The following is a 19,007-nucleotide window of genomic DNA, read 5'->3' as shown; positions in this document are numbered from 1 at the left end:
CTCTTTCTCTTCCTAAGTAGGTTGTATGATCCACCCTGTGCTTATAGAAAGTAGTGTTTTGGATGTGGTCCTCATCCGAAAAACTAGAGGAGAGGGCTTCCCTGGTGGCGCAGTGGTTGAGAGTCCGCCTGCCAATGCAGGGGACACGGGTTCGTGCCCCGGTCCGGGAGGATCCCACGTGCCGCGGAGCGGCTGGGCCCGTGAGCCATGGCCGCTGAGCCTGCGCATCCGGAGCCTGTGCTCCACAACGGGAGAGGCCACAACAGTGAGAGGCCTGCATACTGCAAAAAAAAAAAACAAAAAAAAACAAAAAACAGAGGGTAAAGAGGAATGTTAGGCACGACAAGACAAATTGGTGAAATATATGTAGAGGGAGTTGCTTTCAGTGTGGTCATGGACAGCCTTGTTCACGAGGACTTTGCAGCCGAGGATGGTTTATTTGCAGTGTGCCGGGCATGAGTCTAGAGGTAGCACAGCTTCTAGATCACCCTGCCATTCCTCCTGTGTTTTCTCTTTTAATTGCATGATGGTAACCAGGAAATGAGGGGCCTTGGTTCCTCCAGCCAGGCCTGTGTGTTGGTATGAATATCTCCGAGCTCCCTCCCCCATCCACAGTCTTATAGAAATAATCCGTGGCTAAGTATTTTCAGAATATGAATCTCTGCTTTTGTGCCTATTCAGGTGCCTCTTACACCTGTCCTGTATTTTTATTCCAAGCTCACTTCTATGTGCTGGCCCCTTTGGTTGCCAACTCCCCACCAGGAGGTGGTTTAGAAAATCTCAGTGGAGGGTATATGTGTTGGGGACACTGGGGAAGGAGATTAACATTCATTTGTGGGTGATTCTCTCCAAAAAGTAACAGACCCATGTAGGTGGGTCCCCAGTATTCATCTAATCTATTTTTAGGAAAGAATAGGTAAAATGGATAGTCTATTGACCTCTCTCTGTCCAAGGGAGGGAATTATACAGATAGTCCAAGGAAGGGCCAAGTAGGAAAGCCATGGATGCTATTGAATTAAAGCCATGAGATGAAAAAATAAAAGCAAAATATTTTATAGAGGCTTAAAAAAAGTAGAGTCAGGACAGTATTACTCAAAAAAAAAAAGAGAGATGTGGGTGGACCTAGAGACTGTCATACAGAGTGAAGTAAGTCAGAAGGAGAAAAACAAATATCGTATATTAATGCATGTATGTGGAATCTAGAAAAATGGTATAGGCGATCTTATTTGCAAAGCAGAAATAGAGACACAGAGGTAGAGAACAAATATATGGACACCAAGGTGGGGGGAAAGGGGGTGGGTGGGATGAATTCGGAGATGGGGATTGACATATATACACTATTGGTACTATGTATAAAATAGATAACAAATGAGAACCTATTATAGAGCTCAGGGAACTCTACTCAATGCTCTGTGGTGACCTCAATGTGAAGGAAATCCAAAAAAGAGGGGATATATGTATACATATAGCTGATTCACTTTGCTGTACAGTAGAAACTAACACAACATTGTAAAGCAACTGTACTCCAATAAAAATTAATTTTTTTTCAAGGAGGTGTTGTGTTAGGAAGAGCTTGGAGATTTCATGGAGGCTGCCAAGAAAATGCCCGTATCTAAAATGTATTGCAAACCATTTCACCACCTCATAAAGGCTGAACTAGTCATGATGCCCATCATCTCCATTCTAGGTTTATTGATTGAAAACAGTAAAACATCGCAAGTAGTGCGATATTTCTTAAAGACTTTCACTATCCTAACTAGGACACTCTTGTGCTCTTATTGTTAAGACATTGCTGGTAGAACACTGGGCACATTTTTCAGTGTCCTTCAGCCTTGTGATTGATCTACTGGAAAGATTAGAGGCTTTGAAGGGAAACATGCTGATGGAAGGCAATCTACAGAACCGTTTTTGTGTTTCTTAGACATTCCTTGTGTCTTAGTGATGACAAGGTCTAGAAGCAGTGCTGTCCAATACAGTAGCCGCAGCTGATGTGTACTCTGCGTCTCATTCCCTCAGATTCTTGATATCTGCGTACATTAATCTTATAAAAGAATTCTTTCCAGGGTGTTATAGCTGTATTTAAGTGGATAATTTCATATTTTCTGTCTTTTCCATGGGAACAGAGGAGAACAAACTCATCCCCTTGGGGACCTTGAAGACATTCCTGAAGCTGACTGTCTCAAACACAGTTTTTTGTTTTTTGTTTTAACTTTATTGCTTTAAGAATTCAAGCAACTTTTGCTTTGGGATCCATAATATGGCTGTGCCTGTTTCAGCATAAAAATAATATTTTACCAGTTAAATTTTATAATTCCCCATCTAAAAATGGTGTCTTATTTTCCTGAGGCTTCCCTTATTTTCAAGTTCCCATGTGTACCCTAGCTGGAGAAGTCTTGCCTTCATTTAAAAGGAAAGAAAAGTATGGATATTCAATTAAGCAGGGTTAACATTGGGAAGGGGACTTTCACCAGCAGGTGTTCCAATTAAAATGATAGAAAAGTAAATCAAAGTGGTTAAAAAGCAAAACACTTCCACAAAGCAGATATTTGAAGGGATGAATAAATGAATGGATTCTTACTTAATATAGTTTTAATTGTTATTCACTTCCCCTTAATCCCTTTTTTCCCACTGCTGTGGTGATACTGTGGGAAAGCCCGCAGGTTTTTTCTGTAACTTAATAGTTCAGAGATCTGGGCAAACCTTTGCTGTTTTCCTCCGCTGTAGTCTTTTAGCTTTTTTTTTGACCATTTTGTTTCTTCTTTAAGTTTCTGTTCACAGAGACTCTGTTTCCTTCCCTTGTTTTCTTCCTTCGTCCCTTCCTTTCCTTATTCCATTTATCCATTTCATGGAGATTTGTTAACAGTTTTTTTTTTGTTCTTTTTTTTGTTTTTTTTTGTGTGTGTGGTACGCAGGCCTCTCACTGTTGTGGCCTCTCCCATTGCGGAGCACAGGCTCGGGACGCACAGGCTCAGCGGCCATGGCTCACGGGCCTAGCCGCTCTGCGGCATGTGGTATCTTCCCAGACCGGGGCACGAACCCACGTCCCCTGCATCGGCAGGCGGACTCTCAACCACTGCGCCACCACTGCTTCGTGCCATCATCTTTTTAGGATGTTCTCAGCCTGAGTTTTGTTTTTCAGAAGATCCTTGTCCTGCTCTCTTCTCTGGGTATTTTTGTGTAAATGTCATGATGGTTCCTTTTTGTTCATTACTCACATTTGTATTGGGTGAGTTCTTTTTGGAACCGCTAGTTTGGATGGATAATTAGGGATAGTGGGTTGGTGTGTTTCCGGAAGCTTGACTTTGAATCTTTTGTCTTCAGACTCTTTCATAGCAGCTCTCTCCTCCAGGGTTTGATTCTGCTCCTGAATGGCTCAGAGCGGAGGGCTTTCTGTCATAGGTTTTGTGGTCCGTGATGTATCTCATGTCTCCTCAGTTAAGATTGAAACACTCTGTCTCCCTGAAACTTGGTCCAATTTTACTATACTTTAGCTGCTCTTCTTCATATATAATAATTTCAGTTTAGGGACAACTTCTAGTTTAGCCAAAGATGATACTTCCTTTTATGTTTCTTGTTCTCCTTGTTATTTTCCATGGATTTCAAAAAGGATTGAAAAAGAGCGGAGATACTAACGTGGCAGTTTTGCGATACTAGTCTGTAGCTTGTCTTCTGCCTTTATTCTTGCTGTTTTGTAGTCTGCTCGCTACAGCTGCCCAAGCAAAAGCACAGGTGAGAATGTGTGACTTCTCTGCTTCAGAACTTTGCTCTGTGTAGCTTAGAAGGTAAATGACAAGCACTTCAAATTGGCCCCTCAGCTCCTACATGAAATGCCCCTCCCTCCTCTGTCTTTAGTCCTGATGTTTATGACTCCTTTATATTTGAGCAACACTGAGTTGCTTGTATATCTGATAACGTGTTATGAAATTTCCTGTCCCTACCCCTATTTCATATGCCTGTTGCCACCACCTGGAGTTCTTTTTTCGTACTTAATAGGCTTCTACTTATCCTTCAAAGCCCAGCTCAGATGGTTCTTGCCTTTCGAAGCCACCTTTTACTTTATTTGGAAGAGAATTGGTCCCCCTCTCTTCTATGCTACCCCTTTACTCATACACGTTTTGATTATTGCATTTTTTCATTATAATATAATCACTTGTTTACATATTTTCCTCGTTCACTAGATTATGAGTTCCTTGAAATTGATATCTTGTTTCTTTTTTGATACACATCACTTGGTACGGTGCCTGGTACTTAAAAGGGTCTCAAGTAATAATTATTATTCAGGTTTGAATCAACATAAAGGGAAAGATTCAAATCTGAATAATAATTATTCGGGGTCAATAAGATAGGAGAGAGATTTTTAAATGCGGGTCTTGAGTTTTTGTTTTCGTTGTCTTTGCTGAATTTGAATGAATGTAAATAAAAATGTAAAACAATACCAAAACCAATAAAACAAAGCAAAATCAAGTATAAATATCCTGTAGCCCATAATAAAAGACTAGGGATGAGGAAAGAAGTGAGGAGGAAAACTCTAAATCCTGGAGCCATTTGAGCGCTAGTGAAGTAATAGTCTGCATTGTGAGAGCAGATAGGTTCTCCAAGATAAAGTGTATGTGGAGGAGAAATGAACAGGCTGGGACAAAGCCACAAGTCTTTCAGGTGCAGTGGGAGGAATAAGCAGTGAGCTTTCTTTCCTTCCTTTGTTGTCAGGTTAAGGAACATTATCTCTTCCAGGGATTCCACCTCTCTGTTGTAAAAATAACTTATACTGCTGATTTCATGATATTTCTTCTCTCCTGAGCTAAGTTCCAGAAAACTTTTTATGCCCATTTCCAGCAATAATGGATGATGTGCATGTCTCAGTGGAATAATTTAGTGACTCGCTCCAGTGAAAGGTGAAATACTGAGTGAGGATTGAAATACTCCATATGTCTTAAAATTCCACAAACCCAGGCGTGTGGGAGACATTCAACACAGAAACTCAACGTGACTAATCCTTAGAAAACAGTCTGAAATCAATAGTTCTTCCCCACTGCCTGGACATACCACAGAAGGCATCCCCTTGGGGCTCTCAAGGAGCCATCTGGAATTTTTCATATTTAATATTAGTGCTTTGCTTTTACAGAAAGGCAGCAAAAACCCTCACTGGCCTTCCACCTGAGACATTTAGTGGTCCATTGGCATGGATTTTCCTTTATTCCTATAGCTCTGTGAGAAATTAATTGCAAAACATCCAAGACATGCTTTGCTTCCTTCCCATCAGAAAACACCAGGAGTGAAGATGTTTCCTTGTTGCTGACTCTTTTTTCATGCCCTCTGCAACTTAAAAAATTCTCTAATTTCTTTTTTTTTAATTTTTATTTTATATTGGAGTAGAGCTGATAAACAATGTTGTATTAGTTTCAAGTGTACAGCAAAGTGGTTCATTTATACCTATACATGTATCTGTTCTTTTCAAATTCTTTTCCCATTTAGGTTAGTACAGAATATTGAGTTACCTGTGCTCTACAGTAGGTCCTTGTTGGTTCTCCATTTTAAATGTAGTAGTGTGTGTACATGTCAATCTCATTTCACCTCTGTTCAGCTCCCTCCTCCCCTTTCTTTGATGGTGCTCATCTCTGTTGCAGGGGGCACAGGATGTCTTTTGGCTCTGAGAGTGCCCACGCTGTCACTAATTTGGAGCTTCAGGTCATTCCCTAGACCCTTCCCTCACAGCTGCCCTAGGAGCTGGCAAACTCAAAGGTGGTTTTAAGGTGATATGGTGATTTCTGAGGAGCTCCAGAGTGTGTCTGAGTCTGAACGCTAGTGTGTGGTACTGAAATTAATGCAATCTAATACATTTTAATCAGGGACCCACTATGTTCTAAATAAGACATGGTCCTAGTTTCCAAGAAGCTCACAACCTAGTGGAAAGACTGGTGTGTGAAAGTGTGAAATAGGGGGACTCCAGGGAGAGGATAGGTCAGCTCCACCTGAGGAGGCCCAGCAGCGTTTCTCAAGCAGCCAACACCACAGTGATGACTTAGGTTCCCTCCTAAGTTATTATGTCAGGTTCCCTCCCTCTGCTCCCGTGTCCACCACTCAGATGCCAGTTTTCTCTCCACCAGATCTGGGGACACTCTGTAGTTTTCACACACAGAAGTCTACTTGAAGAGACCTATAAGGTTGAAATGATTTCAACTTTGCCACCCAATGGAAGTTCAAGGCTGTCTCACCATTATTCCTGTGTCTTTATACTGTACTGTTTGTTCACATAATGGACAAAAATATTTCTGATCAGTAGATAAAGTAAAGTGGTATCGGGCATCCCAAAGCAGCTAAAATTGTCCTTCAACCACTATGCACCCACTGAATCATTCTTGCCCCAACGTTTGTCATCATGTCGCATACATATTAGTTATATTATGACTACATATAAATATTAGCTATATAAAGTTTGGTAGCTTTACTACCAAACTCATGCATTTGCCTTTGGTCATCTCCCTGCTGTGGGCTCCAGCAGGCCCATCATTTAGAAGAGAGGACCCCTCCCTCCTGGTTTCTTGCCTCTCCCTTCAAAATTCTAACACCTCTGAATGCAGTATTATGCATCTCTCTTTCTCCCAAGAAAAGCATGAGTCAGTAGTCAAGACTGTATCTTTCAAACTTGAGGGGAATTCATCAACAAAGTTCTGTCTGCATTGCTCAAAGTAACTCAATTAATAGCCAAGAAAGAAAAGAAGGTCATTATTGTGAAAGGGGTTGATACGATGATCCGTTGGTATCTTAATATTGTAATTAGACCTGAGCCTCAAATGATATGCAGAAGTTATCACTTTGTAGAAGTTCTGTGGGATCCCAATGGTTGCCCTCCTGCCTGACTCTCACAGGTTTAGAGACATAAGGCCAACACGTAGAGGGTCTACGTCATACTCACTGAAACGTTAAATTCCACAGCGAGTGGAAGCGAAAAGCAACATTGATAAGGGCACGTGCCATTTCTCTTCTGTCTCATTTTTTATTGTCCAAGTGGATTTCTTTTTTACGTACAGACACTTAATCTAGTGCTTATTTACATCCCTGGTATTTTCTATGGAGGCCTGGCTTTCAGCACTAGTGACCTCACAGGATTTCATCCATCACCACATTTCTGTGAGTTCTTTTATTGTGTGTGATAAATCCAGACAATTTAAGTTTGTTTCAGTCTTACGTCACCATGCTAATAGACTATTTTAATAACATCTACCACTCAACCAATCCAGGTAAGCTTTGGGAGTTATTAATTGGCATATACCATACAACCAACACATCATTTACACCATCTACTACTATACTGAATTTCTGTTTAACTGAATTTTGGGGGTGTAATTTCTATGAGCTTATTCTTGATCATTGTTGTACCTATAATTATCAGTGTCACATACAAAGGATTTATCATGCTTATTATCTCATTTTAGGTCACCAGTCTCTTCAGAAGATCACGGTAAGAATCTGTCTTACTTATACTAATTCAGAACTAAAAGTTGAGCTGTGGTCCTTGCATTTCATTGTCAGAGGGAAGGATTATTTAAGAAAATGTCTTTAAGATGTTTGCCTTGTGCTTTTTAGTGCACAATATGAAGTGCTTCTAAAAACGTAATGCATTCCAGCTAAATCTGATGTCTTGTACTATCTTCAAATCTGTTACAACTATTTTGGTTGACCAATATTTCAAAGCTTAACGTATTCTGATTTCTGTCCCACCTCCAGAGACAGTTAACCCTTGAACAATGCAGGGGCTGGGGGCACCCTCCATGCAGTCAAAAATTTGTGTGTAACTTAGAGTTGGCCCTTCATATCTGCAGTTCCTCCATATTGGCAGATTCAACCAACTGCGGTTCCTGTAGTGCTGTAGTTTTTACTATTGAAAAAAATTCCTCATATAAGTGGACCTGCCAGTTCAAACTCGTGTTGTTCAAGCGTCAGCTGTACTCTATGTGACTTTTGGCTGGTCATGTAACTTCTCTGAGTCACAGATTTCACCTTTAAAGTGGGGATTTGTAGTAGATATTTCCAAAAGTCCCTTCCAGAGTGGACATTGAGATTTGCAGAGAATGTTATGAGTCTGAAATTGGTAGTAGTATGAGTTGTTACGCAGTTGAGGTGAGTTATTTGCATTTTAAGAGATGACTATTTTATTTGCGGGATAAAATGTGTAGTTTTGTCACATCTAAGGTTTGGAGTTGTACATATATTCAATCAGTCATTCAGAAATGTTTTATTAAGTGTTTACGATGGGTCAGTTATGTTATATAATCATGTTATACAAATATGCTATATGGAGCTATGTGCAGGGACGTGATGTGTGACACAGAACTTCTTCCCTCAAGGAGCTTGATGGGTCCCCTTTGGGGGAAGGGGGCAGTGAATGACACATACATACTGCAATACAAAGTGAAATTCGATGAATCTTTTATAAAAGAGGGATAAGCCAGGACTCTAAGAGTACCACTGACATTCCACTTCATGCTGTCCCTAATTCAGCTAAGGCACCATTATCTATCTATTTAGCCAAACAAGTTTAAAATTAAAAAAAGACAGCTGTTTTAAGCTTTCCTCTTCACCCTCCCATTGCTACCTGGCCACTAAATTCTATCAACTCTGTTTTTTATACTTCTTTTACCTCTGTTTTCTTTTCCATCCCCATTCCTTTCATTTAGGGCCACTCCATATCTTACTTGGACTTTAAAAATTGTCTTCTAACTGATAGCCATACCTCTAGAATTCCTTCTTTTATTTCACTGTATACCTACATACCACCAAACTGATTATGGTAAAAATCTAGTCCCATTGCCTGTAGGATGAAATCTTTTCAATAGACCAATAATTGTATTCATCTTTCCAATACTGAACTTAAACATGGAATAGAAAGTCCTAAGTGATGGACTCTTTGTCTTCCTCTACTGCTCATTGCTTCTTTGGGCATCTTTCCCCTTGTCTCTATGCTCTGTGCTCTAGCCATGCGGCACTACATCTAATTTCTGAAACTCAGCACGTTTATCGTGTTTCCCTGCTTTTAGCCAGGCTGTTCTGACAGAAGTCACTCCTTCTTTTTGCCATAGACAATTTATACTTACCATTTGAGGCGTGGTTAATCATCTTATCATCCGTGAGAGCTTTCTGCCCTACTTAACATTGCATCGCATATTTTTCTTCATTCTAGAATTTAACTTAAAAATTTGTTGCTTGATTTACCTGTCTCCCCTGCTAGACTGTGAGTTCTTTGATATAGATCCCAACAAATAGCAAACATTCAAAAGATGTTCATTAATTGAATACCTAGAGAGAGGTGGAGTTTTTAAGTAGGCCTGTTCTGCTGCCGTGTCATAAAGTCTCTCCCAGTGTTGGAGTGAAGTTGTATCATGTTCTGTGAAAAATCATAGGGGAAATTATGTTCAGGCCTCTTAAGTCAGAATTAGGCATCACCCACCTAATGATGACCTACCGTTATATGCTATTTTGCTCATCGAAGTTGGTATTGACTAGGTTTTTTTATTGCATATTTAGAGGTCCTTGGATTTTCCGGTTCAAATGATAAACCAGAAACTTGTGTTTGGTTTTTATTTTGAACTAGGGTTTCCTTTAATGACCTTTGTTTGCATTTGCCTTCCTGTCTGTAAGAACTTAATCTCCCATTCCAGAATAAAGGGGGATGGGCTTCTGAATTACAATTCTGTAGTCCGCTAGGAATTCTTAAGGGTTATCGGCTATCAGCAAGCAGTGTCAATGTCCTGGGGAGTCGTGAACGGTGACAACTACCCGGAAGACTTGTTCAGTATTAACGGCACTTCAGAATCGATTATTTTAAGAAGTGGGTGTATGTGATTAAAGAAACATTATCCAAATTAGAGGGCTTTTACATTTTCATGGCTTCAAAACGTTGATTCTGCAACTTCCACAAATGATTCAAATATGTAATGTAAAATTATAATGCTGACTGACCTAATCTTACCTAATTTTCATATCTTCTAGCCCATGTATCCTTGGAAAAATATTCTTTTCCTTTTCTTTATCACCAAGATTTTCTATTAGTACTTAAAATGTGTTTTCTTATGTTTATACATTTTAAAGTGTTGATGTTTGCTGTGGTTAGCATAAAACCTTGAGAATCATGTCATCAAACTTGTGTTTGTATACAATAATGACATTGCAGTGTACTTGTAAGAGAGGTAAGAAGTAGCATTTTTGCTTTCTCAAAGTTATGGGCAGAAAAATCGAGGCACACTGGGCAAATGGATTGTGAAATTGGAAAAGAAAGCTCTGTGCCTCTTGCCTTTCTATTTTGTTTGCTTTCCACCAGTGATCCTATTTCTCTCTCTGACTGGTCACTTTGGCTATCCCCAGAACAGACTTCATTCTTGAGAAAATCTAATTTTCCAAAGTCCAATAACCCTGACCTTCTCGATCCCCTCAGATTATCCTTTCATGGAAAATGTGCTTGGATATCGTGGTTTTGTTATTTTCCCTCTTAGTTTCAGTTTCCTCACCTGTAAAGTGAGGCTATTCGTATCTACCCTGCCTACCTCATGGGATTGTTATGAGTTCAATTGTGAAATCACTTTCCAATTTGTTAAAAGCATCCTGAACATAATGCTGTTGATGTCAGCAGTGGATGAGGAAGTATGTGTTTATTATGATGTTTGCTCAGCATTACATACTGCCTTTGACAAGTTAAAAGATGTGCTGGGGAGGAGAAGGGGTGTGAAAAATGTTTCTTTCAACATTATCATTAAATATTAAATTTTATTGGAAGCCTTTTTCTATCTGGGTGAGGAGGAGTAAAATGGTTAATACACAATTCAGCCTGCAGTGACAAAGTAAAGGGACAGTTTCTGATTAGATACGGGGTCATTAGATATGGGAAATTGATGACATAAGGCATAAGTGAAATGTAGAATGTTTCTATTTTTATCATAGAGTATCAGAGTCATTAAGAATAAAGGCTAAAATTTACTGAGTGCTTCTTGTACAGAGACACTGTGCTAAAGTGTTTCAGCTACATCATTTCATCTTTAACAAAGCACACTACACAGTAAATGTGTTCTCCTGTTTTTAGTGGGGGAAACTCACAGTACTTACATAACTTGCCGAAGATCACACAGCTAGTTAGTGGTAGAGTTAATTTTCAAACCCAGTTCTAACACTCCACCTTTGATCATTTACCCACCGTGTCCTCAGAAAACAAAAGAAGTGACTGTCAGCATTCAGGTGAATTGATAGAATTATAGAAAGAAAAAAACTTCCCTCTAACAAGAGGTTATTTACTACTGTGTGAGTAATCTCCTTTTAATGACAAAACAAAACAGACCAAAACTAACAACTTCTCCCTCCTGCTGAGAATGATTTGTCCCCGTAGAAAAAGTAAATACCAATGTCACATTCTCTCATAATTAGCTAACTGAGTGAAACTGAAGCTTCAGGGAAGCCCGCCATGCGAAGTCCCAGGGGGAACGTTACATTTTAATGTTACAGCTGGAAGCCAGAGTCCTACTCCTTGTCAGAAGAGAAGCTTGATGGTGATGAATTGCCCTGTCCTACAGGTTTCCTCTGCATTTAGTGCCTATTGCCCCTGGAGCCACGTCTGGTGGGTTCCCAGGCTGCTTCGACCGCTCTGAGCTCTCAGATTCTGTCTTGTCCACTTAGCTCGCTTGCTTTACGGCCTCTCAGAACGCCTCTGTGCTGGGGCACTGACAGAGGGTCAGCTTCCAACCAATGTCTGTTCACTTACAAAGTAAAAGACACTAATTGAGAGGAAATGCCAACAATCTGATTCCCCCTGGCATGTCCGAAGCAGGTATCCCTCTCCTGTCCTAGCCCGTAGACCTGTTGTTGGTAAAAATGGTTCTTTCTCACTTTATATGGTAGTTCTTCTGTTGCAACAGTAACACAATGAACAAGAATGGGAGTGGAGGCTATCTGGAGATAAAAACTGTAACAGCCATGATCACCAGTGTAAGTCCCCAAGGACAAGCCACTGTCAGGATTCGAGGCAGTTTCTTTGCCGTGGGTTGTGCAGGGAAACGCACTGTAGAGTGGCCTAAAGCTCTTTAATACATCAGTGGCTGTCTCTGGCTCAAATACCATAGATTCATATTTCTCTGTATGTATATATACAAATGTATATATACATTTACTGAAATAGAAATATTCATAAAAGTGTATAAAATTTATCTGCTCAGTTTAAATTCTAACCAAAGGAACTACTGTGTACCCAGCCCCCAGTCTAAACAATAAGATATTTGTAGTAATCTGGAAGCTTCGTGATTGCCTTTCTGATTACATTCTCTTCCCTCTCCTATGGGGATAGCTACTATTCTGCTTTTTTTGTTAAAAATTTCCTTGTTTCTTTTCATCATTTTACTACACGTATGCATATTTCACCTATGGATGTATGTGTGTGTATAAATATATATTTTATATTTGTATTCCATATGTGTGTGTATATAGTTTTGCTTATTTTGAACTTTTATAAATTGAATTATTTTGCAAACTCTTCTGTGATTTGCTTCCTTTGTTACAGAATAATGCTTTTGTAATTTATCCTTGTTGATGAGCATCATATTCATTTCATCAATTTTTCATGTCGTATAGTGTTCTGTTGTATGAATATATAACAATTTATATATCCAAATTCTGCTTGTGAATGTTTACGTAGGCTGCAGGGTTTCTTTCTTTCTTTGTTTTTGTTCTTTTTGCTATTGCAAACAATATTATGGACATTCTTTTTCATAACTCCTCCTGGTGTCCATTTGCAAGAATTTCTCTAGGGTTTAAACCTGGCAACGGCATAGTTAGGTGGTAGGTTATACACATATTTAATTGATCACATAATGACAAACTGTTTTCCAAAGTGATCATTCTAATTTATACTCCCAACTGCAGTAAGAGTTCCTAATAATCCACCTTTGTCAACACTTGATATTAACTGATTAAAATTTTTAGCCAGTTTGGTGGGAATGTCAAATGGTATCTTGTGATTTTAATTTGCATTAAATAATTACATATCAGATTGAGCATTTTTCATATATTTGTAGGTCATTTGTGTTTACTTTTCTATGTAATTCTTTATTTCCTTTGCCCATTTTTCCCCAGTGGGTTGTTTTTTCTCAGTGATTCATAAACATTTTAATGTATTCTAGGTAAAAAATTTATGTTGACTATACGTGTTGCAAATTTTCTCCAGTTTGTGGTTTATCTTTTCAAACGGGGACTTTCCTTCACTGACTTGCAAAGCCTGTTCTGTCTCTCCATATTTGTGGGTTTCCAGATTCCCTTTTCTGTTTTAGTTATCCATATGTCTATTTCTGTACAATACCATGTTGTTTTAATTGCTGTAACTTTGGTAGAAATCTTGATATCTGGGAGATACCTAAAATTTGTTGTTCCTCAAGAGTGTCTTGATTGTATGTGAACTTTTGCTTCTTCATATAAATTTTAGAATCAGCTTATCAAGTTTTGTGTTGCAATTTTCATGGCAATTGCATGAATCTATACATGAGTATAAAGAGAATTGATATTTTTATGATAATGAGTCTTTTCATCTCAAACCACATCTCTTTACATTTAATTTTTTTTAACTAATTAATCTTTTAAAATGCCTATCGAGTTTTATAATTTTTTTCATGAAGGTTTTGGCCATCTTTTGTTAAATATATTCCTAAGTATTAACATTTAAGTGATATTTTATATTTTTAAAATTATATTTTCTAAGTGAACATTGTTGGCGTATTAAAAGGCAATTGACTTAGAACCTTGTTTCAAAATCTTGAATCAGGATCCCTGCTAATCTTTTATATTCATAAACTTTATCTAAAGGGTCCTTTTGTGAGGAAAGTATTTTCCTGAGAATTCTGTTTCATCTTTTCCAGTCATTGTGCTCTGTATGAGCATTTTCTCATTCTTTCTGTGCCAGTTAGAACACTCGGTATCGTATCAAATACACATAGAGATAGCAGTAGTGCCTTGTTCCTGACCTCCAAGTCAGTGCCATCCACAAGTCACCATTACTTGTGAAGGTCACTGGCAGGTAGTCGTGGTGTTGGTGGTGTGGTTGTTCCGTGGACAGACCTTTGAGGATTTTCCCCTTCATTCAAATTTGTTAAATTCAACAGGTATTGAATTTTACTGAATTTTTTTTCATCTTTTGAGATGATAATATGCTTTTTCTCATTGGGTCTTTTACTATGGTGCACTTCACTGATTGATTTTTTAGTAGAAACTACTATTATATGCATGAGATGAGTTCAAATTGGTTATTACATTTATCTCCTTTATATATTGCTGGGTTCAGCTTACTAATATTCTACTTAGAATTTTACTTCCATATTCGTGAGTGTGATTGGCTTTTAATTTTTCTTTTTTATAGTATAGTGCATGTATGATGTTCATAGCTTCATAAAATGAATTGGAAAGCATCTCCTCATTTCCTAACATCTGGAAGACTTTGTGTAACACTTGTTATCTATTTCTGGAATTCTTAGAAGATACCATCAGTAAAGTTATCTGGGGCTGGCATTCCCTTTGTGGGGAAAATTTCAATGACAGATTTGTATTTTTTAATGTTGGAGGAGATAGATTTTCTATTTCTTCTTGAATCAGTATTGGTAACTATTTCATCCATTTTATTAAAGTTATTTTTCATTCTTTGGCATACATTTTTAAATACTCTCTTACTGTCTGTGTAACTTCTATGAGATCTGAGGTTACATCTACCTTTTCATTTTTAATATTGATTGTGCCTGCTGTGTGTGTGTGTGTGTGTGTGTGTGTGTGTGTGTGTGTGTGTGTGTCTCCTCCACCTCTCTCTCCCGCTCACCAGAGGCTTAGAGCCCTTTATGTTACTGGTTTTTCAAGAAACCATTTTTTACCTTCATTGGTCCTCTGTATTATGTATTTGTCTTCTGTTTCATTAGTTTCTTATGTTTATAGTTTCCTTCCTTCTAATCATTTGGGTTATTTTTATTCCTTTTCTACTATTTTTCTAACATAGACATTTAAATACAAATATTACCTGAATGCTTTCTCTTCCCTATATATCTCCTTCTGGAATTCCATTTAGATGCACGTTAGACATTTTCATGCTATCCTATATATGTTTTACCCTCTGTTCCCTATTTTATATCTCTTTGTTTCTCTGGATTGCATCCCAGATAATTTCTTCAAAGTTGTTTTCTTATTCATTTTTACTGATTTTTATTCATGTTCATTTAAGATTATTCTAGGTGAGCTGCTCATTTCCTTGGGCCTTTATGCACAAGAATTCTTTAAGTCCTTCAGAGAGGTTTTCCCGTCACCAGAGAAAAGTACCAAACTTGATTAATATAAATTAAATTCTCCATTTGTGAGTTTGTGTGTGGGGGTGCTTGTTCGGCTCTTGTTTAGAATGCATAGGAAACACAGAGACATTAATTCAGAGTGCATCATATTCAGATAATGACAGTAACTAGTTAATGTTCATCACCAGTCATTACGTCTAAGTCTCTCTAGTTATTTTAGTTGTCTGAACCACATTCTCTGGTAGATTCCTTAGGAAACCAGTTTTTTCATACAATAGCAGTTGGTCTGAGTCTTTCACCCTTGAAAATTAGTTGTGCTGCTCACTGGGGCACATGTTCTTTCCTTGACATTTTAAATATTACATTTTTCTCCTGTCATAAAGCACTTGCTATTAAAGTCTAATGATAATATTCTCCTTATAAAAGTCACTTTTTTTGGTCTTAATACCCAAAGGATATTTTATTTTCCTTTAATGTTCAGTATTTTTATGAAAATATGCCTGGATGTAGATCATTTTGAGACATGACACTATTTAAATATAAAGTTTATTATTTTTTAAACTTCAGAACCGTGTTCTTGAATTAAGTGTTTGTTCTGTTTTTTTGCTTTAGTTTTCTTCAGAAGTTCATTTTGTATGTTTGTTTTATCTTCTTTGCTTATCTTCAACCTTTGCCATTTTCTCTCACATTCTTTTTATCCGTTTCCTCTTTTCTTTTTGATTTTTAAAAGTTCTTTGTTTCTTCTACTTAAGGCTTTATTGGTTGAATTTATTTGTTCTTGTGTTCTTTCTAGTTTAATTTGCAAAATGTTTTATTCTTTTATTTCTAGTGTTTTGTTGAATATCACCTCATTTCTGTATTCTAATTCTGATACATGATATTTCTTTGTATCATGTGTCTTTAAGCTCATCTGAAACAGTACGTTACTACTTTTTTTTTATAGCAAGTATTTGTGATTCACTTCCACTATCTGTGGGAATGTTATTCTGTTCCTTATTCTTGTTTTTTTCCTTCATGTGAGATTTTACATCCTTTTCTTGATACTTCATATGAAATTAGTTTTTCTGAAATTTAGAAAGAGAAACACTTGTTAGCTGTTCTAACTTCAGAGAGCTCTTTCTTGGGTTGGTTTTATGTACTGTTAAAAATGTGGTAGCTTGCTTTCTCAGACTTCCTGGCTTTGATCCCTAGCCTCACTTTTATCCAGACCTCTTTCCTTTACTCCTGTTGTCCCTGTTCTGCTCAGTGTGTACTCCACTTGGAAGATTACCCTCACTTTGGGTCCTATCTTGAAGGGGAGCCCTGGATGGTCAGTTTTAAGAGTTTACAGGGGCTGCAGTGCTCCAGGTACTTTTAGTCCTTACTGGGGGCCCTTGCACTCATGTGCTGTGGGAATGGGAAAAGCTTCTGACAGTTTCTGTAGGTGTTCTCACCTTGGCCCACTGCACTGTTCAGTGAACACCTGCTGGCTGTTTTGAGGCTTCCTGTTCTCAGGTCCATCAGCTGCCCTGCTGCTTCCCTGGGCTTTCCAGCACAGACGTTGATAGAATGCAGGTCATTTGACTCTTGGTGTCTTCTCTCCAGCCACTCGTAATTTTGAGGTTTATAAGGGTATCTTGTTACTTTGTCTTAAATGTTGACCATGTGTTTTTGGTTCTTCTGGTTCCTCTGTCTCTCTATATGTGGAGACTCGGGAATATTCAAATAGTCTGCTGCAACTATTACCACCATCTTCCCACATTTCCTGATTTTTTTAATCCAGCATTTTAGCTTAAATTGTTAAGGAAGTAGCTCATTCCCTTTATTATCAAAAAGAGAAATTTATATTCTTTTTTATTCAAATAAAAGTTACACATCTTGAGAGTTATATATTTTTTAAAATATCTATGATACCTCCTGAAATTAAGACAATTTTTTAAAGAATAATTGATTTTTGAGAAACTAAGGTTGGAGGGATTAATGGTTTGGGTCCTTGTGTTTTAGCAAAAATAAGTTCAACTACTCCTTTGAAATTATTTGGCATAATATACTCTTATGTGTACTTAAAACTGAAAAACAAGGTCAGTATTTATTAAAACTTAATAAGTTCCAGGCAGTGGCTTAAGGGATGTTCTGCTGAGGTTTAGAGAGGTTAAGTAACTTTAAGGTCACACCAAACTATTATATACTGAACCAACTGCTCTAAATGTTTTATATATATTTAAATTTCACAACAATCATAGTACTACTATTATTCCCATGTCACAGATGAGGAAACTAAGGCACAAACCTATTAGGTGACTTGTTCAAGGTCACATGTGTAGAACTAGGATTCAAACTCATACTCTAGATCCAGATCCCATTTTTAGCCCCTGTTTATATAGTCTCTCAATAGCATGGCTAAGTTTTGAGCTAATGTTATAGGAAATCTTGATTCTTTTTGTTGAAAGGAGACCTCTTAATTATTGGGTTGGAATTGGTTGTTAGAAAAGAGATTTTATTTTTTTCTTCTCGTATCAGTGAGCAGTACCCTTGACACAGAAGAACAATTTAAAGCTATATTCTTGTCCACTTATTTTACCTCCATACTTCCATAATCAAGGAAGCAGGGATCTAATTTCCGGTCAGTAGCACTCAGTCTTAAAAAGGTAGAATTCTTGAAAGGTAGCTATTTCCTTAAGAAAATATCACATAGAAAGACAATTATTTTATGACCAGAAGAGTAGAGTGGATTAAGAAAGTTAGATGTTTTTCCTTTTTACTTTCTATAAGCTATTTTTTAGTAAAATGTGATAAGTAAGCTTGGCTAATGATACAGATAGAAACATCTGCAGATCTTTAATTGCCTTGCTAGGAAGAGTTTTCAATATTGGCCATCGCAGTATGCCACTTTGCAATGACCTTGGGCTAGCTAATGCAGAGTTGCTAGAGGGTTTTTTTGTTTTTTTGCCCCCAATTCAGTTTATGACTGTGGAATCCCCTATTGGCTTTTGTATTTAGATTCAAACTTTTTAGTGCTCCCTTTTTTTTTTACTTTTACTTTTTTAATTTATTTATTTTTTACATCTTTATTGGAGTATAATTGCTTTACAATGGTGTGTTAGTTTCCGCTTTATAACAAAGTAAATCAGTTATACATATACATATGTTCCCAAATCTCTTCCCTCTTGCGTCTCCCTCCCTCCCACCCTCCCTATCCCACCCCTCCAGGTGGTCACAAAGCACCGAGCTGATCTCCCTGTGCTATGTGGCTGCTTCCCACTAGCTATCTACCTTACGTTTGGTAGTGTATATATGTCCATGCCTCTCTCTCACTTTGTCACAGCTTACCCTTCCCCCTCCCCATATCCTCAGGTCCATTCTCTAGTAGGTCTGTGTCTTTATTCCTGTCTCACCCCTAGGTTCTTCATGAAGAACTTAGTGCTCCCTTTTGAGGTTCTTCCTCACCCTGGTTTTGTTTACTTGCTTGAATTAATTATTTCTACTTCCTGCTTGGGGGCCCCTCTCCAGATCCCATCTCCCTTGTATTCACACAGCCATATGGCTTATGTACCCTCCTACCATCTCTCTGGCAAACCATCTCCATTGTCCTTCATTCCAGCCCCTGCTCTGTGCTCATTAATTCTGTGTTTTCGAACCACCTCCATCGATTCTAAGGACAAACAATGATGAATTTTTCTAACAACTCAAATGCCCGTGATTTATCCTTCCCTATCCGCTGACTGGTTTTTTGAGTGT

General features: G+C 38.0%; 1 protein-coding gene across 1 annotated transcript in view; it reads left to right on the top strand.

The window, feature by feature from the left end:
• DGKI (diacylglycerol kinase iota) overlaps nt 1–19,007 on the top strand; it is a 445,841-nt gene that overhangs the window by 390,040 nt on the left and 36,794 nt on the right. The window contains exon 29 of the mRNA XM_029234512.1: nt 7,434–7,459. Coding sequence (XP_029090345.1) covers nt 7,434–7,459 — 26 coding nt within the window. The remainder of the gene's footprint in view (nt 1–7,433; nt 7,460–19,007) is intronic.

The sequence above is a fragment of the Monodon monoceros genome, unplaced genomic scaffold, assembly GCF_005190385.1.
Source record: "Monodon monoceros isolate NGI ecotype Baffin Bay Population unplaced genomic scaffold, NGI_Narwhal_1 Super_Scaffold_2, whole genome shotgun sequence".
Taxonomy (NCBI): Eukaryota; Metazoa; Chordata; class Mammalia; order Artiodactyla; family Monodontidae; genus Monodon; species Monodon monoceros.
Note: the sequence above shows the minus strand (reverse complement) of the source record. Positions and strands in the feature narration are given on the sequence as shown.